The following is a 22328-nucleotide window of genomic DNA, read 5'->3' on the forward strand; positions in this document are numbered from 1 at the left end:
ATTCTTGCATGTTTGCAGTAGAGTGATAATCACACCACAAAAATTAGTCTAGTCGATGTCAAGGTTCAAATGCAGAATGTAGGATCTAAGATTAGGATTTTAATTGTAGGATTTTGTGGTTGGGTTGGATTTGATTGTCCACTTTTTCTCATGCCACCTGCAGTGCCCTCCATAATGTTTGGGACAAAGACCCATCTTTATTTATTTGCCTTTGTACTCCAGAAAGATTTTCTAATAGAAAAAATCACATGCAAATTGTCAGATTTTAATAAAGGCCATTTTTATACATTTTGGTTTCACCATGTAGAAATTAGAGCTGTGTTTATACATAATCCTCCCATTTCAGGGCACCACAATGTTTGGGGCACATGGTTTCATAGGTGTTTGTAATTGCTCAGGTGTGTTAACTTGCCTCCTTAATGCAGGTATAAGAGAGCTCTCAGCACCTAGTCTTTCCATCACCTTTGGAAACTTTTATTGCTGTTTATCAACATGAGGACCCAAGTTGTGCCCCGGTCGAAACTCCGGCATCGGGACGGATTGCAACACAACAAGAAAAGTTTCCCCCTATTCCCCGCCCCCTCACCCACATAAAACATATGAAGAAACACTAAAACAAACCCTTAACACACACGCAAAACAACAAAAACAGAGAAGGGCCACGACAGTCTGCTTGCGAGACGGCCATTACGGACTCACCCCTCTCTGTCTGCTGGCCGGAATGGTTCCGGGACGTGCTGAGCAAAAGAAATCCGACGGCGGGCCGGATGCTTGCAGAAATAAAAATACGCTTGTAGGCCGGATAATTTCGAGTTACGGGACGCATTTGGCCCGTGAGCCGTAGGTTGCCGATCCCTACTCTAAACTCTTTCTATTGCTATAACTATTCAACTATTCTATGAAAGTTGTAATTGTATCCATGTCCATAGCTTCCTCAGAGAGCTTGTTCCCAAAATGAACTATTCTCTGAATGGAAAGAGTTGCTCCTGAGGTACCTATTAAATTTTTATCCTCACATTTCAAGCTTGTATCCTCTAGTTTTAGAATTCTTTACCCTGGAAAAAGACTGTGAGTGTTCACTTAATCCATGCTCCTCATGATCTTGTGTGCCTCAATAACATCACCCCTAAGTCTCCTATGTTTCAAAGAAAGATGTCCCAGCCTATCCACTACTCAAGCCCACGTCCCAGTAATACCCTGGTGAATCTCTTCTGCATCTATTCAGACTTAATGAGACCCTATCTATAGCTGGGTGACCAGAACTGCACACAGTACTCCAAATGTCTCCAATGACATGTACATGATGTCCCTACCTTTGCATTCAAAACCATTTTCAATGAAGGTACACGCACCAAACATTTTCTTCATCACCCTGTCCACCTGAACAGCCACTTTCAGGGAACTATGTACTTGTACTTCTAGATCTCTCTGTTCCACAACAATCTTTATTTGAATAGGAGAATATTTTTCTCATACATGGCATCTCCCTGGTCATACTGAAGGGAAGTCTGTTCCCAAGCATTATGGATTATCTCTGTTGGTGGAGAACATCTAGGTACTTATTTGCCTCAACCTTTAGCATCTGGAGAACCACAAGATACTCGTATGTGGTGTCTATGTGTCCATTGAGAGGAACAATACTCATAAATGCCACCACTCTGCTTGCTCTCTGGCAACAAATATGTATTCCACACAATCTCCTATGGAAATATGTAGATGGAAACTTCTATCATCCTTGTCATCCCCTACAATGGACCAGGCAGACTTGATAACATGCTAACCATCTTCTGCATGCAATACTCCAAATGCAGCCTAATCAAAGTCCTATAAAGCTGCATCATGACTTCCTGACTCTGATGAAGACAAGCATACCATATGCCTTCTTTACCACTCCATCTACTTGCGTTGTTGCTTACAGAGAGGTATGGACTCGGAGCCTAAGTCCCCTCTGTTAAAGGCCCTGTCATTAACTGTATATTGTCCCCTTACATTCGTCCTCCCAAAGTGCAACACCTCACATTTGCTCGGATTAAACTGAATCTGCCATTTCTACACCCTTCTACATCTCTGTATCTGATCTGTATCCTGCTATATGCTTTGTATGCATTCGTTACAGTCCACAACACCAGCAATATTGGTCTCATCTGCAAACGTACTAAGCACCACATCCATGTTTATGTCCGTGTCATTTATATATATCACAAACATCAGAGCTCCCAGCGCAGATCCCTGTGGAATTTCACCAGTCATAGGCCTCCACCCTGAATATCGTCCTTCCACCATCACCCTCTTGTCTTCTATCAGTAAGCCAGTCCTGAATCCATACAACTGAAGCGCATGTCCCACTTAGGCTATTTTTTAGACGACTAGGCTGTCGCTTCATGGTCGCCGGGGTGTCGCCTGTATGGTCATGAGTAGTCTCCTCAGTCGTCCAAAGAGTCGTAGCGTCTTTCTGGTCGCCTATGGATTTTCAACACGTTCAAAATTTTTCGCCGATAGTGGGTTGACGCCAAAGAGTGTAGCTTGAATTCTCCTGACGTAGGTGCTGTCGTAGGTTGTCGCCGGTGCTGACTTTGGTGAATTCCATTGGCGATTACCTAGGTCAACCTACATCAACCGGCGACAGGTACGGGCGACTGAATTGTCTTTAGTTGTCTTAAGTTGTCGCCGACAGGGTCGTAGCTTGTCGCGGGTGGACATAGGTTGACTTTGGTTGTCGTAGGTTGTCGCCTGTGTGGTCGTAGGTTGTCGTAGGTGTGGTCATAGGTGGATGTCCTAATGGGTCACCGGTTGTTGGTAGCTTGCTGTAGCTTGACGTTGATTAAGTGGTAGGTTGTTGTAGCTTGTCGTAGACATTGTCGTAGGGAGGGTCCAGTCGCCGGTTTTTCGGAGTCCTGCTATGACAATGACAGTCGCCGGCAGTCTCCTAAAAAATCGCCTAAGTGGGACAGGCCCTTAAGTCACTTTTGATCCTAATCTTTTGTCTACCTTCAACCTACCATAGGAGACTTTATCAAATGCCTCATTAAAATCCATGTAGATAACATCTACCGCCCTACCCTCATCAATCACCTTCATCATCTCATATGTAGAGAGGAAAACATAGTTAATGTTGGAATGATTGGTTAAGATTATTGATGCATTTAATTTATTTCTGAAAGATGTCTTGCATTCTAGACCATTCCATTCATTCTGAAATAACTAACTCTGTTTGCAGATGGGCTGCAATTGCTGCGCCTCACTTGATCACTTCACGAATGGAGACAATAAAAATTCAACATCTGGAGGAGGAAGAACATTTCCATAAAATCCAGATATCAGACCAAAGTGCTTTGCAGGAGAAGCTTGAAGGATTGCAGGTACTTACTTAATTTACTGGAAAAACCCAACCAAACCTGAATGTTGGAACATTCAGTCTAATCTTTCTCAAGTTAATTTTCAAGTTATTTTTGGCTGTTCTGATTAGACCCTTCCTCCACCCAAGAAAAAAACATTCTGGCAAATAGTTTCTTCAGATTGAATACCAATGAACTATGATTCTGAACTACGGAGTTAAATCAAACATATTTTAAGTTCTAGAGGAAGGGCATTGGTAGAGAGAACGACGGGACTGTCTGTGTTAGGGTGGTGACTAAGAGAGACTCAATGACTCTATAGGTACACAAAATTGGGAGAATTCAATGTTCATGCCCACAGGATGCAGACTTCCCAAGCGGAATATGAGGTGCTGTTCCTCCAATTTCCGGTGTTGCTCGCTCTGGCCATGGAGGAGACCCAGGACAGAGAGGTCGGACGGGGAATGGGAGGGGGAGTTGAAGTGCTGAGCCACCGGGAGGTCAGGTAGGTTCTTGCGGACCAAGCGGAGGTGTTCGGCGAATAAAGAGAGCTAAATGAGAAAGGTGAAAATCATAAAGTGGAATTATGAGATACAACAGACACTAGTTGGTGGGAATCTGAAATAAGAGAGAATGCAACTTAAAACATGTATGATTTCTAACCTTTCCTGGTTATGATGAAAGGCCCATGACATGTGTATTTGTGGGAATGTAATGTGATCTTCCTTTAACCACTTTGTGTAAAACCTGCCCACAAAGGACCAGGCTGTTTTTATTCTTCGGGTGGTAAAGATACCTGGAATTTTGAGGAGCACTGTATTTCAAAATTAACAGGATAGGCTTGTGCCCTAATGGAATCCGAGATGAACTTTTGACTGTACGCCTTCAACATGAAGGCTAATTAATTCTACTATGTAATGTCAACTGTCTCTAACCTGTTGCAAGGTGATCTGTGCTTTTGTTATCTCCTGCTTGACTGTTCAATGCTCTCCAGCTCCCAATATGAACCCTTCATTAAATTACGTTTATCCCAACTTCTGCTACATGTGTTTTAGCATATTCAGCCATCACATTTCACTTAGCAGCTTGAATTGGCTCTTGTCTGCTATTTTTTAAAATCATTTTGAACCTCGGGTATATAATCCTTGTCGCAGATTGGACTTGGATCTGAGCAGTAAGTCCATCAAATCTCATAGATATTCCCACCCACAAATATTAATGGCATCTGTACCACAGCATAGCAGATAACTAATTCCTCATATAACTTTTATATTCCAGATTATTGTAGCTGGATTTTCTGCTTATACTGACATGGGCCGTGCACATGAAACTTCCAATGAAGTCAGACGAATCCACAAACAGTTAGTGGAATCACAGAATCAAGCACAGCTCTATAACAGCAGAGAACGCCTCTTCGAGATGCCAGTCACCAACGTGAGTGTATTCATACAAATATTAAGGCAGGAATAGTGAGAGTAAATTCCCACAAGAATCTATTCTGTGTCTTCAACTATTCACTGAATATATTAATAATAGGGATACCACTGTAGAGATCCTTACCTATGACAGTTTTGTGACATATGTAATGTAGGGAGGCCAGAGACCTTGGGGTAGACCATCAGTGCCAGTGCCAACCCCTGATGGGATTTATCCATTCGGAAGTCCCAAATTGGGGCTGAGATGCTATCCTAATCCAGCAATAGCAACTACAGACACTTCTATGCTGTGCCTATTCTTGCTTTATAGTCTGATGACATTATGAGTCAGGACTCTTCTTCAGACTAGAGTAGGGGGGAGAAAGCTGGAAAAGAGAGGTGGATGGTGGGACAAAGCCTGGCAAATGATAGGTGGATACAGGCGGAGGTGGGGCTTTGATCGTCAGATGGTTGGAATATATGACAAAGATTAAACGAGGAAAGGGTGTCAGATAAGGAAAAGAGAGGAGGAGTAAAATGTAAAACTGGACAGAGAGATATGTGTGGCTGGGAACGGGAAAGAGGGGGTTTTTTAGGGGGTTAAATAGGAGATGAACATAGGAAGGAGGGGGAAGGATCATACAATACAATACAATATAATACAATACCTTTTATTTGTCATTTGAACCTCATATGAGGTTCAAACGAAATTTGGTTTCTGCAGCCATACAAGAAAAGAACCAAGGCACACACCAACACAATTTACACAAACATCCATCACAGTGAGTCTCCTCCTCACTGTGATGGAAGGCAAAGTCATGGTGACTATGGTGGCACGGGATGGCAGGAGAAATGTGTGCGCATTGGTGGTGGGGTGGGGGAGCACGGATAAAGGGGGGGTTGAGATAGATATGTAGTAGTCCAATGTTACCTTGACTACGCCTCCTCCTACCTGCCTCTTGCAAGGACGCGATCCCGTATTCTCAATTTCTCCTTCACTACTGCATTTGCTCTCAAGCTCTGGTTTTCCACTCTAGGTTATTGAAATGTCCTCTTTCCTCAGTAAAAGTGATTTCTCCTCTGCTGTTGTGAATGGAGCTCTCACCCATGTCTCCTCTGTGTAATACAGTTCTACTCTCACTCTCCCTCTCATCTGATGGAATGAGGATAGAGTTCCGCTGATCCTTGCCTTTCATCTCACCAGTCTTTGTGCCCCTGATCCACTCCTTTCACCCCAATGGCCTCTGACATTTTCACCAACAGGCATAACCCTTTCTGTTTTCCAAAGAGACCACTCCTGCGTCAACTCCTTGCTTCACTCAGTCCTTCCAGCATAGCCCGCCCTTCCCCAGGCACTCGCCCTTGCCACCGCAGGCGATGTAACGCCTCCTCTCTCACTTACTTCCAGGGACTTCAGCAGCCCTTCAAGATGAGCTAGAGTTTTGTGTGCACCACTTCCCACCTTGTCTACTCCATTTGGTGTTCCTGATGTGACAACCTTTACATCAGTGAGAACAAGCATTCACTCAGCAACTGTTTTGCCCTACACTTGCACTCTGTCTGCCCTGGCTTGCTGGAGCTTGCTGGAAATCCCCTTCCCATTCCCATACCAACCTTTCTGTCCTTGCACTTTTCCATTGCCAAAGTGAGACTATATGCTAACTGGAAGAACAGCACCTCGTACTCGGCTTGATAGCTTACAAGCCAATGGTATGAACATTAAATTCTCCAATTTCAAGTAATAATCCCCATATCCCCCTCTTATCTCATTTCTCTCATTCCAATCTGAAGAAAAGTCGTGACCAAAACGTTGTCTGTCCATTTCGTCCCACGGACGAAGCCTGACTTCTTGAGTTCCTCCAGTATTTTTTCTTTGCTCAAGATTCCAGTATCTGCAGTTCCTTTTTTCTTGCGTTATTGTCTCTGTGCCTTCTAGCTTCTTCAACAATAAGAAGCGATATATGTAGGCCTCCACGGATGGAGGGAGGTGGGGTACATGGTGACCAATCAGGAAAGAAACAATGATGCTTTCTCATGAGAAGAACAGATAGGATAAATGCACATGGTCTTTTACCCAGAGGAGAGGAATCAAAAATCGTAGGACATAGGTTTAAAGTGAGGGGGAAAGATTTAATAGGAACCTGGGCGGCAACTTGTTTACACAAAAGGTGGTAGGGTGCATGGAACAAGCTGCCAGAGGAGGTAGCTGAGGCAAGTATTATCACAACGTTTAAAAAACATTTGGACAGGTATATGGATAGGATAGGTTTAGAGCAATGGTACTTAACCTTTTTGGCACCAGTACGTGCATACGCGAACAAAATACTATACGTGGTATGTATCTTTGTTGGGTTCCTAAGCATGGCCTCAACAAATTGACATGTTATTTGTGTCCCTTTCATGACCCACGGCAAAATCCCAAATGACCCCCAGGTTAAGAACCACTGGATTAGAGGGATATGGGCTGAACGCAGGCCGGTGGGACTAATGCAGATGTGACATGATGGCCGGCGTAGACAGGTTGGCCCTCAGGGCCTGTTGCCATGCTGCACGACTCTATGTATTAGTATTAGATGCTAATTCAGTTAATAATTTTTGAAGCCAACGTTGATAGATTTTTGCGAGGCAGAGTTATTAAGTGATATGAAACCAGGCATTTAAATAAATGTGGAATATAGGAAGGCCATGATCTTACTGAATGGTGGAGCAAATTTGACAACTGAATGGTCTGTTCATGTACCCATAAGTCTCTGATGTCTACCTCCACAGACATATTACTGACCCAGATCTTCCCAGGCTATTCACCTCACTGGTCCATCAAACAACAACTTGCAGAAGAAAATGTTATTTGCGCTGGCAGTTCCTCCTCATGAACTATTATTTATGAATAAGCCTGGATAGTCAGTATGTTTTATTAAGTTTAGTCAACTCTCATGCTGACAGTGACTATCCAGGTTCATTCATAAGTAACTGCTTTGTACATGAATAAATATAAACATTTAGTGCATGATAATGGAAGTATATCTCATGTAGATAGGGTGGTAAAGAAAGCTTTTGGTGTGCTGGCCTTTATAAATCAGAGCATTGAGTATAGAAGTTGGGATGTAATGTTAAAATTGTACAAGGCATTGGTGAGGCCAATTCTGGAGTATGGTGTACAATTTTGGTCGCCTAATTATAGGAAGGATGTCAACAAAATAGAGAGAGTACAGAGGAGATTTACTAGAATGTTGCCTGGGTTTCAGCAACTAAGTTACAGAGAAAGGTTGAACAAGTTAGGGCTTTATTCTTTGGAGCGCAGAAGACTTGATAGAGGTTTTTAAAATGATGAGAGGGATAGACAGAGTTGACGTGGAAAAGCTTTTCCCACTGAGAGTAGGGAAGGTTCAAACAAGGGGACATGACTTGAGAATTAAGGGACTGAAGTTTAGAGGTAACATGAGGGGGAACCTTTACTCAGAGAGTGGTAGCTGTGTGGAATGAGCTTCCAGTGAAGGTGGTGGAGGCAGGTTCGTTTTTATCATTTAAAAATAAATTGGATAGTTATATGGATGGGAAAGGAATGGAGGGTTATGGTCTGAGCGCAGGTATATGGGACTAGAGGAGATTATGTGTTCGGCACGGACTAGAAGGGTCGAGATGGCCTGTTTCCGTGCTGTAATTGTTATATGGTTATATGGTTATATAACAGGAGCAATTGCTCCCATAGCCATGTGTAAATTATTGTGGCTATATCAGTATGACAGGCTTTACAAGATGGCCAAGGAATTCCAACCCTATCGAGATCTATGGACAACTACATCAGACTGGTTACGGTGGCATGAAAGTTGGATGAATGATCCATTGCATACCATTGACGCAGAACAAATAGAACGGAATGTAATTGACGCCTACAAGACTGTGCATCGGTGCACCAAGTATTTCAAGGACATTCCAGGTAAAAAGCTGGTTTGGTTTTCGTTACATAGTGCATATTATTTCTGATAATTTCAAAGATGTTATTTAATTAAAAATAGATAACCAAATAAGTGCATGAAACAAAAGTGAGGGCAAGATGCAATGAATGGTTGATGCAGGGTCGATGGAATTGGAAGAAGATAAATGCCTTCTCAGTAATGTTGAGAATTAATGTAAATTACTGAGTATGCTTCAGTATTACTGAATAAACATCTCATTATATAAACAAACGAGAATATTAGGTATTTTGATGGGTAACGTTGATATATATCCAAGAAGTTAAATGGAAACTCATTTTGCCTTTAGTTTAAGAGAAATAGTCCAACTGTCACTCAGTGATACATTAGACAAAGGTAGTTAATGATTTGCTCTTTCAGATTCAGACATTTGCCTATCATATCTTTTCATTTACCAAATACAGGTCTGAAGAAGGTTCTCGACACGAAACATCACACCATTCCTTTTCTCCCAAGATGCTGCCTGACCCACTGAGTTACTCCAGCTTTTTGTGTCTACCTATAGGTCTTTCAGATGTTGCAGTGAAAATCCGATTCATGATTGAGGAATTTAAGCCATATATCCCCCTCATCCAAGCACTGCGAAATCCTGGGATGCGAAACAGACACTGGGAAATGTTATCAGAGCAGATCCATATACCAATTAAGCCTAAGGCTAATCTGACATTCGCACGATGTTTAGACATGCATCTTCAAGAACATGTAGAGGCCATAGCCAAGGTAGCAGAAGTAGCTGGAAAGGAATATTCCATTGAACAGGTACATATTCAGAACTTTGTTTTAAAACTGCAGTAAAATTTGTTGTCTGATACAAATGACATCCCATAGGGACTGTTTATCCATTGCATTTAGTAATGACTGTACATAATTTTCCTTTATATCTCTTCTGCCTGAACATATCTAGATGGGATAAAACCATCCAAGAAGTGCCAAGCATCACAACAAAACTCTTTTTAAAATTGATAAAAACTAAGAAAACGCTCCAAACAATCTAACAAATTTGATAAAAATAACATATTGCATGAAACTGCAAAAAAAAAAACAGGATATAAAATAGCATGTATCAAATAGCCTCTGCTCCAAACAATCTTAGATCCTTTTAACTCCTGACTGTAGTAATAACTTTAACACATGTTTCTCTTTAATTCCAACTGTGGACACCAGTGACTTCCTTCTGCCTTTAGAGGTTGTCAGGAGCTATGGAATTGAATTACAAAATTATTCTATGCAAGTATTTGCCCTAGCTGGATACAATTTGAAGTTACATTGCTGTTGCATAATCCTGAAGTGATGTCATTAAATAGGTTTTTTTATTTACCAGCAAAATAAGTTGTATTATTTTTAGAATCACAAAAGCTTTATAGAACAGAAACCATATATCAGTCTAGCAAGTCTATATTGGCATTTATGCGTTATGTGAGCCTCCTCCCAATCTATTTTATTCCTTCAATCTTCTATAATTTCTATTTCATTCTGCTTCATGTCATCTGCGGTATTTTAATCACTTCACGCGGTAGGAAGATGCATTTTGCAATGTGAGCACAAAAAAATTAATTTTAATTCATTCTTGGACTAGTTTAGTGGAAACATCTTCATGATATCTACCCAAACAAACTTACACACAATTTTAGAGATAATGTTAAGGTTATCTCTTAGTTTGCTCTTCTCTTCAGAGGAAATATGACAATTCATCATGGATAGGACAGGTTTAGAGGATATGGGCCAAATGCAGGCAGATGGGACGTGTAGATGGGACATGTTGGGTGATGTGGTCAAGTTGGACCGAATAGCCTGTTTCTATGCTTTATGACTATGTTTCCAGCCCAACACAGAAACAAAATCTTGATCTCTAACACTAAGAAAGACAAGGTTGTCTGTCAATTAACATACGAACACTTACAAGATGAACTCCAAGGCACACCTGATTCTTCCTTTCCGATTTCTACTCCCATCTAGTTGTTCACTTGCCATAGGGTAGTTGCCCAATAACATCACAATTTGAGTTCCTGTAAGCTGGGAAAGCATCTTCTTGGCACCTTCACTGTTTAACATCGAGACATAGTCACAATTAAAAAGGAATCAGAAACCCCATAATTTAAATAGTCATTAATTATCATGCCTTCATTACTTTTCATCTCAATATCCTCCTCACCACAAATAGAAGTCAGAAGCAAATCGTCACGCTAAACATATTTATATATCCAATCAAAACCAAAACTGTTGACCAAAAATCAAAATCATTGTTTGATCAACCATGTGCATTCCATCAATATATGATTTTCCCATGCCTTTGCCTGCAATACATATGAATACACCCATCAAATCCTTACGTGAGGTAGACATTTGAAAATCTGTATGAATTATACCAGGGCAAGCCTGCATGAGTAGGAGTAGAGTTGCAAATTTATAGCGCCAGAGACCCGGGTTTGATCCTGACTATGGGTGCTTATGTGTACGGAGTTTGTACATTCTCCCCATGACCTGCGGGGTTTTCTCCGGGATCTCCGGTTTCCTCTCACACTCTGAGGACATACAGGATTTTAGGGGGATCACTGGTCAATGCGGACTCGGTGGACCAAAGGGCCTGTTCCGCTTTGTATCTCAAAACTAAACTAAACTAAACTAAACTAAAAAGAAGAGAAAAGGGTTGTTTGAATTTTTTTTAAAGCTTCAATTTGCTTTGAAAAAATTTGCTTTATCTAGTTTATCTAATTTATCATTGGTGATGATTATGAGTATTCACTGTTAAATTTTAGATGTGGCGGAGACGGAGGAATTGGGAGTAGGGGATAGTCTTTGCAGGAGATAGGGCGGGAATAAATGTAGTCTATATACTGTAGCTGTGGGAGTCAGTAGGTTAGTAATAGACAACAGTCGATAGTCTATCTCCTGTGATGGAGACGGTGAGATTAAGAAAGGGGAAGGAGGTGTCGGAAATGATCCAAGTGAATTTGAGTGCAGGATGGAAATTGGTAGTGAAGTGAATGAAGTCCATCAGTTCTGCAGGGGTGCAGGAGGTAGCCCCGATCCAGTCGTCAATATAACGGAGATAGAGTTTGGGGATAGGGCCAGTGTACAAGTAAACAAATAAACAAGCTTTTATTTTGTATATGCTAGCACTTCAATGCAAACATTTTATATTTCAAAATGCATTAGATCGATGCTGGTCTGATTTTAGACCCAAAGTAAGTCTTATGCTGCGAACTTGTAACTGTGTTTAGTCAAACAAAAAATCTCCAAACAATAATGTTTGAAACCTCATTTGTAGGCTCTGGATAAGATGGAAGCTGATTGGGAAAATATTAACTTTGATGTGATGCCATATAAAGAAACAGGAACATTTATCTTAAAAAGTCCAGATGAAGCTTCTCAATTACTGGATGATCATATTGTCATGACACAAAGCATGGCTTTCTCACCATTTAAAAAAGCATATGAAATAAGGATCAGCAGTTGGGAAAACAAACTGCGGATGACCCAGGTGAGATTTGTTTAGATTATGTAACTCAACAAGACTTTCTGAACCTGCATACAATCACCACAGATTTAAAGCTTGACTTACAAGCAAACAATAGGTTATAATCAAGTGGGTCTCAAGATCCACCATGGCAGAGAAAAATGCCCGGGAGAGCTTGGTGTGGGGCCTCGCATTGACCATTACCTTCTAAGAGGTAGGCCAAATCAGTCGAGTGAAGCCCAGTGGCAGGTTAACCACCATAGTCCAAAGGGTAGCAGCACCCCAGGCGAAGCTCAACCAAGTACTGTCCCACCAACGGACACGAGTCCAGGGCCCAACCAGCCACAGTCAGCGATAGAGTGGAAGATGGAAGGGAAAAAGCAGAATGGAGCAGTCACTGGCTGTGGCTGAAGAGAAAATATGCTGTCTGGGCTGCCACGTGACCTTCTAGAGGCTACCCACGAGGCACACACCCAGGGCTGATCACCCTGGGGTGGGCTTGCCTCGACTGAGGGTGTCTTGTGATAAAAGGCCGAAACACGCAGTGATGTTGAGGTACACAACTGAAGATGTGTCTGATTGGTAGCAAAATCACCTAGTGGTCACCCCCAAGAATACCGGGTGTCAGTTGTGGTGAAGAACCTTAGGGATTGTAACATCCAGTCCTACTAATCAATAGAAAAGAGAAAGAATGTTTTCTACACTTTATAAGAATGTAATTAGAAATGAAAACACATCCCGAAATTAATGAAAGATCTATGGTTAGAGAGGAATACTGTTAACAATTCAGGTTAATTACCTTTCTTGAAGAAATTATTAGAATTATAAGTGAGTATACTTGTAATCTTTGCAAATGCAATTATATTATATTTATATTTTGTGTTATTTCAGGATGTCCTGGAAGAATGGCTGCAGTGTCAGAGATCTTGGGTTTACCTGGAACCTATCTTCAGCTCTGATGATATTAATAGACAGCTGCCAGTGGAAAGTAAACGATATCATACCATGGAACGGCTATGGATAACTGTAATGAAAAGTGCAAATGAAAATAGAAAGGTACTGTGCTCTTATGTTTATCTTGCTAACAAAATGCTGTCTGTTTTAATACTCAATTCTTTCTTGGCCCAAACCACCAAGTATTATAATGATGTTGCCCACTCTAATGACTTTGCCATCTTGCTATCAAACCAGCTGCAAGAGACTGAATGGAGTGATATGGATGACATACCATTCCAAGATAATAGCCATATTTGTCTTGAATTTTGTGGTTCCATAAGGAAGTAGGTACTATTTTTCCTCTTGTTGATTGTCTCTTGTTATTGAATGATATTAAAGCAACATGTGATGGACCAAGATGACATACCTGAACATTATTATGGCTATTATAAGAGTGCATTAAAGGATGCACTGGATCTGAAGGTAACTTTCAAATGATCTCTGTCCTTGCCACTGTTTATCTACCCTGCAATTGATTGTACATCAATTGGCTCTTCTTTGCCATTATACCTCCAGCAATGAATACCTGAAATGTAGCTGCCTGCATATTTATCCATGCCTGTTTCTAAATTGGTACATCAGTTTGAATCAAAGCTGATTCCACTCTTCTACCTAAATTTTATTCCCATATTTTCTTCACTTGTTTCTTGACTACCAAGTTATATGTGCTTTAATCCTACTATTTAACTTGGCCTCTGCAATTTCACTTTACCTTTGGTACAGTCACACGGATCCTGGACATCCGGTGGCGCTGTTACTGGCGGCCTCCGCCCACAGTCTGGCTGTCTTTTTTATTTTTTGTTATGTTTAGAGTGTTTTTTTTGTTTTTTTCAGTATTTTACGTGGGGGGAAGCGGGTTGGGTAAGGGGGAAACCGTCCTTCAGTCGCTTCCTTGCGAGGATGTGGCTAACATCCGAGTTGTGTCCTCGCCCCCCTCCCCCCCCCCCTCGCGGCCTACCAACTGGATGGAGGCAGCCTTTCCTGCCGGGACCGGACCAGAGCTTCAGCAGCTGCGGCGCTGCGCTCGATACATCGTGGAGCGGGCGAGGCCTTACCTGGGATTGCCGCTTGGAGCTCTGGAGTGTTGGGCCGTTGCTCCAACATAGCGGAGCTGTGGGTGCGGAGCCGACGCTATTGGGGTGCTGAAGGCGGCCCGGGCGGCGTGCAGGGCAGTGATGCTCCCCACCACCATCACCACGATGATCCAGTAGGGCATGCTGGCTGAGGTGGACGCGCTGCGGGGCCACAGGTACGGAGCCCGCAGCCGGTCCCAAAGGGGCTCCAGCGCCAGCCGTGGGCAGCTCTGGAAGGGGAGCGAGTTAGGATTAGGGTTAGGCATTTTCCTATCAGTGGAAGATGCCTAAGCCTTCCCCCAGTCTGGCACTGCCCCAGTCCCACTATGACCATGACTCCCATTCTGCACACTGGCAGTCAGTGGGGTTAACTAAACGGGGGAACCCAGAGGAACTGCCCTCACCCATTAATTAGGCTGGTTCAGGAGCTGGACCTCTGTGGCAGTCTCATTCAAAATACACACTCACAATTATATTCATTATATTATTTTTGTATAATATAATTATACATAATTATATATGATTACAGTCATATTCATGTCATATATAGATATATATAGTATAATAATATATGGTTTAAATAGACTGCAACACGAAATAGGCTCCCATGGTGTAATATGGGCATTGGACACTAGATGGCGCTTACTTTTTTGATCTCATTTTCTAATTAGTTTAATTAACTAATGTGCAACCTTTGGTACTGACGAGTTATAACTTCCTTCTCAATTATATTTTATCTAAATCTGTGCAAAATTTCATGTAGTTCCGATACACGGGTCAGAAAAGTTGATTTCTAGACAAAGTTTTGATACTCGGCCCACAGCCTTAATGAGGAATTTGTAAGAAAGGTAGTGAGATATCTTTATTTTGTTTTGTTGATATTCATCGATATTGCAGGTACTTATGTACAAGGACATACAATCAGTGGGTAATTCAACAGTTAGAATGACATGAAATCACATCACTGTAATTGGTTAGGATATTATATATCTCAAAGCGGCTGAATGCTTTAATGGGAATAGCAGTAGTGTTGAAAATGTTATTGCTCAAATAAATGCTTAACTTTTATCTGACATTTTTGAAACATTTGTGCAATGACATTATTATTACTATTCTTCATACTTCTCTCAGGAAAAATCTGTGTAAAAAGTGTCTTATCATTGATATGAGGATTATGATTGCTTGTTTATTAACATTATAGCCCCTTTCCATAGATTATTGAATTATGTCCTGATGGAAGGCTGCTAGAGAATTTGCGTGAATGCAACAAACAACTTGACCTTGTGCAGAAAGGTCTCAGCGAATATCTGGAGACAAAGCGAGGCTCTTTCCCAAGGTATCTAAGTTTACAAAACTGTTAGAAAGATAATATTCATATTTCTGAAGTAGATTTAAAAAATATTGTAGGGTAGTTCTTCTGGATTGGAAAAAATGTGATTATTTGATTACATAAATTGGTAGAGGCCTTCTTAAAAAAATGATTCCTTAAAAAATAGCAGTATTTGATTCAGCCATGGACTAAAATGAGACAATTGTTCAGAAAAATCTAAACAATCTCTGCAAAGACAAGGTTAGGTTAGAAAACTAATCCTGGAAATAATTATCAGGTACTAATTAAACATTCCAATGACCTCTAAGAGCACAAATCTGCCATAGGATATGGCACAGAGGCAGCACTATTGCATCTGAACAAATAGTTGGGAGGTTGGGCCTGTTCCAGAGATAAGGGCATAGAACTCATTCTCAAAGTGCTGGATGAAATATGGTTATGTGGTTTAAAACAGAATTTACAATGAGTAGAGCAAAATTGTACTCAATCCTTGGCTGTTTTGGTCCCAGTGGAAAATTTGCCACTTGACATTACGTTCAATGCAAGAAATGTGTCCCAAAGACATCGGCAACAGTGCAATGTCTATTATGATTTCTTTAATCCTACTGGTGTGAAAAACAATATTCCTAGTTTATTCACAGAACAATTGTTTTTGTTCCTATAAGACTTTTCCTCTTCTATCGATTTCCTCTTCTATTTAAAAGACCTATTACTTTCCAGCTGAATTATTTGCCATAGCTCTCCACTGCCCTGTATTATCTAAATGTTCACACTTAATTCTGATTCTTCCTTGCACCATCAACTGGATTTGTGACTCAAATCTTACTTCCAATAGTATTTATCTACACCTCTTGGTGGACAACATGGAAATGGAACACAAGCATTGGAAGCACCATAGGTACCCAGGGAACAGATTGAGTGGAAGAATAGAGGGGCTAAAATATATTTTTTATCCAGGCATGTTGCATCATAGCTACATAAGATGGACTTCACCAATGAGATCTACCAGTTGATGTGACTTCAAAAATTGGCTCATGTACATGCCTGGACTCCATCGCTGTTGAAATGCAGATCACAGTCACTCTAGGGTTTCAGGCACTTCCACCAATCTGTGCCACATCTTACAGTTTGTTGTTTACTGCTGCATTTGGAAGCTCAATAAACTCTATACTCAAGGTAACAAGGCTTCATTTACTTTACTTCAGCCCAAAGCATGAGACTGACTAGGAACAGATTATGCAAGCAACTGATACACAAGTTTTACTCCGAGCAGAGATCTCCAGAGCAATTGCTTGGTATAGGCTGTCTGTGAACCCATTTCTCCTCATTATAGGTTCTCAAAGTCCCTTTCATACTTACTCGCCTCTCCTAGGTTTGTTGTAGCCATTCTACACACAGTATTATTTTGTGCAAGTCATGCAGGTGCCCCGTTATGGGCTGGATCACAAAATCATATGGTGCTGCTAATGCCATTAGCTGCACGTCATTTTTGCTGGATAGACTGTCAGTGTATGCAGAGGTAAACAAATAGCACTGTGCTCCAGATAAACTTGACAATGCATGAGAAAATAATGATGCACCTACAGAATAATAGGGCTAGCAATGCTATGCTCTTTTTGTGCTTTCAAATAGAAACAGAAGAATTTTTCGGCTAACAATAACATTTAGATTGACGGGAGTTGCTCTGTTGGATGTGATGTTGTTTGGAGTTGATGATTAACCAGATTCCATTGGGCCTTGGTGGATATAAAAAATATCTTTCCTTATGTCAATTTGTCCCTGTGTTGATGATTTCCATAAACAACCCATTGTAGGAGCAGATTCATTTTTTGTGCCATTTCCCAATATCTACAGCTATTTCTCTTATATTCTGTCTGAAGAAGGGTCTCGACCTGAAACGTCACCCATTCCTTCTCGCCAGAGATGCTGCCTGTCTCGCTGAGTTACTCCAGCTTTTTGTGTCTATCTTTTATATTCAAACTGTTTATTACATGCCTCTAGTCTCATTACATCACCACTGTGCACGTCAACAATGGCGAGTGGAGTGACACAAGGCTCGGTGTTGGGGCCGCAACTGTTTACCATATATTTTAATGATTTGGAAGAGGGAATTATGAGCAACACTAGCAAGTTTGCGGATGACACAAAGCTGGGTGGCAGTGTGAAGAGGATGTTAGGAGGTTGCAGGGTGACCTGGACAGGTTGAGTGAGTGGGCAGATGAGTGGCAGATGCAGTATAATATAGATAAATGTGAGGTTATCCACTTTGGCGGCAAAAACAAGGGGGCATAGAAACATAGAAACATAGAAAGTAGGTGCGAGAGTAGACCACCAGGTCCGTCGAGCCCGCACCGCCATTCGCTCATGGCTGAACACTAAACAGACACACTTACCCACAAACAGTAGACACAAGACACAGAACACAAGACACTACCCTCCCCTTTATACCGCTATCACCCCTCTCCACCCCAAGAACCGCGTGATCTCCTGGGGGAGGCAAAAAAACGGATAAAAACCCAGGTCCAATTCGGGAAAAAAATCCGGGAAATTCCTCTCCGACCCCAATCCAGGCGATCGACACTTGTCCAGGAGATCACTCAGGTCTTACTATACTAACCATACCTAGGTCCATATCCCTGCCCTCTCCCCGTAGCCCCTTATCCCCTTGGCAGCTAAAAAAACATCTTATGGGGTAATTAATGCAGAATTAATTGTGACAATATGGTTCAATATGGGGCAGATTATTATCTCAACAGGGTTAGGTTAGGTAAGGGGGAGGTACAGCGAGACCTGGGTGTCCTTGTACACCGGTCACTGAAAGTTGGCGTGCAGGTACAGCAGGCAGTGAAGAAAGCTAATTGAATGTTGGTCTTCATAACAAGAGGATTTCAGTATAGGGGTATAGAGGTTCTTCTGCAGTTGTATAGGGCTCTGGTGAGACCACATCTGGAGTATTGTGATTGAGGCAGTGCAGCGTCGGTTCACGAGATTGATCCCTGGGATGGCAGGACTGTCATATGAGGAAAGATTGAAAAGAGTAGGCTTGTATTCACTGGAGTTTAGAAGGATGAGGGTGGATCTTATAGAAACATATAAAATTATAAAAGGACTGGACAAGCTAGATGCAGGAAAAATGTTCCCAATGTTGGGCAAGTCCAGAACCAGGGGCCACAGTCTTAGAATAAAGGGGAGGTCATTTAAGACTGAGGTGAGAAAAAACTTTTTCACCCAGAGAGTTGTGAATTTATGGAATTCCCTGCCACAGAGGGCAGTGGAGGCCAAATCACTGGATGGATTTAAGAGAGAGTTAGCTAGAGCTCTAGGGGCTAGTGGAGTCAAGGGATATGGGGAGAAAGCATGCACGGGTTATTGATAGGGGACGATCAGCCATGATCACGATGAATGGCGTGCTGACTCGAGGGGCCAAATGGCCTCCTCCTGCACCTATTTTCTACGTTTCTATGTAACTGAACAGCATCTGAATTCACAATTTCTGAATATGGTCTATTAGTGCTTTTTATTTAAGACCTTTTTTTGGACAGTAATATCAATAGAATTCAACTTGCAGAATTAATTGTGACAATATGGTTTATATAGATCCATCTTAGAGACATAGTAAATAAAATGATTTGTTAGATTTAATTAGCACTGTTTAGTAGTAAAACTACCAAATTCATACAGTAGTCTGTTCAATGTTGAACATGAATCCATTTTTTACTACAGATTCTACTTTCTATCAGATGATGAACTGCTTGAAATCTTGTCTCAAACTAAGGATCCTACTGCTGTTCAACCTCACTTGCGCAAGTGTTTTGAGAATGTAGCTCATGTAAGTCAAAAACAAAGAAATATGAAAAGAACTGTTCTTAGGCTTGATAGATGCTTGATCAATGGGTTAAGGTATACCCCCTTCTTCTCTGGTTACTCGCACTAATTTGCCCTCCCACCACAGCAGCTAAGTATAAATGTCATGATCATTTGTAAAAGCTGCAGCTGACCTGAAAATCCTGAGGCCTGCATCAGTGTGGGGATGCCCTGCAGTACATGGCAACTGTTTGCGAAAACTTCAATGTTGTGTTCTACTTGGTGCCTGACAGCTAATTGAAGACAGCAGGTGGTGCTGCAGAAAGAACAGCAGGCAGTGCCAAATTTAATGACTTTATTTCTGTTTTCCATGCAGTTACATTTTCAAGAGGATCTACACATCACACACATGTACTCAGCAGAAGGAGAGGAGATTAAGCTCTTCAAAAACATCTATCCCACAGGAAATGTGGAAGACTGGCTGTTAGAGGTAGAAAAAATGATGAAGGCAAGTGTAAAAGATAACATCCGGAGATCCTTGAAAACCTATCCAGAGGTAAGAATAATGTGATGCATTTTTATCCCATATGCTTATGTTAAAAAAAGAAACTTTCTGCAATATTATAAATATATTTACTTTAACACAAATTCCATTTAACATTCATTGACTATCTCTTACAAAACCTACATAAAACACTTTAAAATGAAGAATGGAGTATGAGCATTATTAAGATGAATTAATCAGAGCAGAAAATGTCACATACTCAGAAGGTTGGCAGCTAGGGTTGCCAACTGTCCCGTATTAGTCATCCTGTATATTGGGCTAAATATTGGGTTTTCACACAGAGAGTGGTGAATCTCTGGAATTCTCTGCCACAGAAGGTAGTTGAGGCCAGTTCATTGGCTATATTTAAGAGGGAGTTAGATGTGGCCCTTGTGGCTAAAGGGATCAGGGGGTATGGAGAGAAGGCAGGTACAGGATACTGTTGGATAATCAGCCATGATCATATTGAATGGCGGTGCAGGCTCGAAGGGCCGAATGGCCTACTCCTGCACCTATTTTCTATGTTTCTATGGTTCTAAATTGGTTTGTCCCATACGGGACCGCCCTTGTCCCATATTTGACTGCTACTACTTGGGTCGAGGGGACTGTCGTGTTGGACCGCCGCGTCCGGCCCCGCCTCACCCGTCCCGATGTAGTGCAGCCCATGGGCCTCGTCCGTGGCCCCGTTGGTCGGCAGCCCGGCCAGCTGTCCGACCTTCGGAAGTTTGTTTACCGCCGACACCCCTCCTTCTCATGGCCGGTCATCGGTACAGGAGTTGGATGGGGTGCCGGACTTTGTGCGCACCATCACGCGCTCCCGGCGCCCGGGCCAAACTCCTCAGCTGGCCTGCCGGCTGGGCTTTATGTGCAGCCCAGCACCCGGGCCAACTCATCATTAACCCAGCCACGGCCGAGTCAGTCAACGAATTGCCGTTGGGAATTTGTCCCTTATTATGACCTTTTGTCCCTTATTTGATTGGAGAAAGGCTAACTTTGATGAGATGCGAGATGATTTAAAAGGAGTGGACTGGGACATTTTGTTTTATGGGAAAGATGTAGAAGAGAAATGGTGGACATTTAAAGGGGAAATTTTAAGAGTACAGAATCTTTATGTTCCTGTTCGGTTGAAAGGAAACAGTAAAAATTGGAAAGAGCCCTGGTTTTCAAGGGAAATTGGACATCTTGTTCGGAAAAAGAGGGAGATCTACAATAATTATAGGCAGCATGAAGTAAATGAGGTGCTTGTGGAGTATAAGGAATGTAAAAAGAATCTTAAGAAAGAAATTAGAAAAGCTAAAAGAAGATATGAGGTTGCTTTGGCAAGTAAGGTGAAAGTAAATCCAAAGGGTTTCTACAGCTATATTAATAGCAAAAGGAAAACGAGGGATAAAATTGGTCCATTGGAGAAACAGAGTGGGCAGCTATCTGCAGAGCCAAAAGAGATGGGGGAGATATTGAACAATTTCTTTTCTTCGGTATTCACCAAGGAGAAGGATATTGAATTATGTGAGGTAAGGGAAACGAGTAGAGTAGTTATGGATACTATGAGTTTCAAAGTAAAAGAAGTACTGACACTTTTGAAAAATATAAATGTGGATAAGTCTCCAGGTCCTGACAGGATATTCCCTAGGACATTGAGGGAAGTTAGTGTAGAAATAGCCGGGGCTATGACAGAAATATTTCAAATGTCATTAGAAACGGGAATAGTCCCCGAGGATTGGCGTACTGCGCATGTTGTTCCATTGTTTAAAAAGGGTTCTAAGAGTAAACCTAGCAATTATAGACCTGTTAGTTTGACTTCAGTGGTGGGCAAATTAATGGAAAAGATACTTAGAGATAATATATATAAGCATCTGGATAAACAGGGTCTGATTAGGAACAGTCAACATGGATTTGTGCCTGGAAGGTCATGTTTGACTAATCTTCTTGAATTTTTTGAAGAGGTTACTAGGGAAATTGACGAGGGTAAAGCAGTGGATGTTGTCTATATGGACTTTAGTAAGGCCTTTGACAAGGTTCCTCATGGAAGGTTGGTTAAGAAGGTTAAACTGTTGGGTATAAATGCAGGAATAGCAAGATGGATTCAGCAGTGGCTGAATGGGATAAGCCAGAGGGTAATGGTGGATGGCTGTTTGTCGGGTTGGAGGCAGGTGACTAGTGGGGTGCCTCAGGGATCTGTGTTGGGTCCTTTGTTGTTTGTCATGTACATCAATGATCTGGATGAAGGGGTGGTAAATTGGATTAGTAAGTATGCAGATGATACCAAGATAGGGGGTGTTGTGGATAATGAAGAGGATTTCCAAAGTCTACAGAGTGATTTGGGCCATTTGGAAAAATGGGCTGAAAGATGGCAGATGGAGTTTAATGCTGATAAATGTGAGGTGTTACACCTTGGCAGGA

The 22328-nt window shown here is 41.7% G+C and overlaps 1 protein-coding gene across 1 annotated transcript in view; it reads left to right on the forward strand.

Annotated features, from left to right (window-relative positions):
- dnah1 (dynein axonemal heavy chain 1) overlaps positions 1-22328 on the forward strand; it is a 223664-nt gene that overhangs the window by 45369 nt on the left and 155967 nt on the right. The window contains exons 17-25 of the mRNA XM_033036813.1: positions 3218-3359; positions 4614-4769; positions 8489-8687; positions 9230-9483; positions 11993-12205; positions 13073-13237; positions 15465-15586; positions 19304-19409; positions 19761-19940. Coding sequence (XP_032892704.1) covers positions 3218-3359; positions 4614-4769; positions 8489-8687; positions 9230-9483; positions 11993-12205; positions 13073-13237; positions 15465-15586; positions 19304-19409; positions 19761-19940 — 1537 coding nt within the window. The remainder of the gene's footprint in view (positions 1-3217; positions 3360-4613; positions 4770-8488; positions 8688-9229; positions 9484-11992; positions 12206-13072; positions 13238-15464; positions 15587-19303; positions 19410-19760; positions 19941-22328) is intronic.

This window comes from Amblyraja radiata, chromosome 18 (assembly GCF_010909765.2).
Source record: "Amblyraja radiata isolate CabotCenter1 chromosome 18, sAmbRad1.1.pri, whole genome shotgun sequence".
NCBI classification, from domain to species: Eukaryota; Metazoa; Chordata; class Chondrichthyes; order Rajiformes; family Rajidae; genus Amblyraja; species Amblyraja radiata.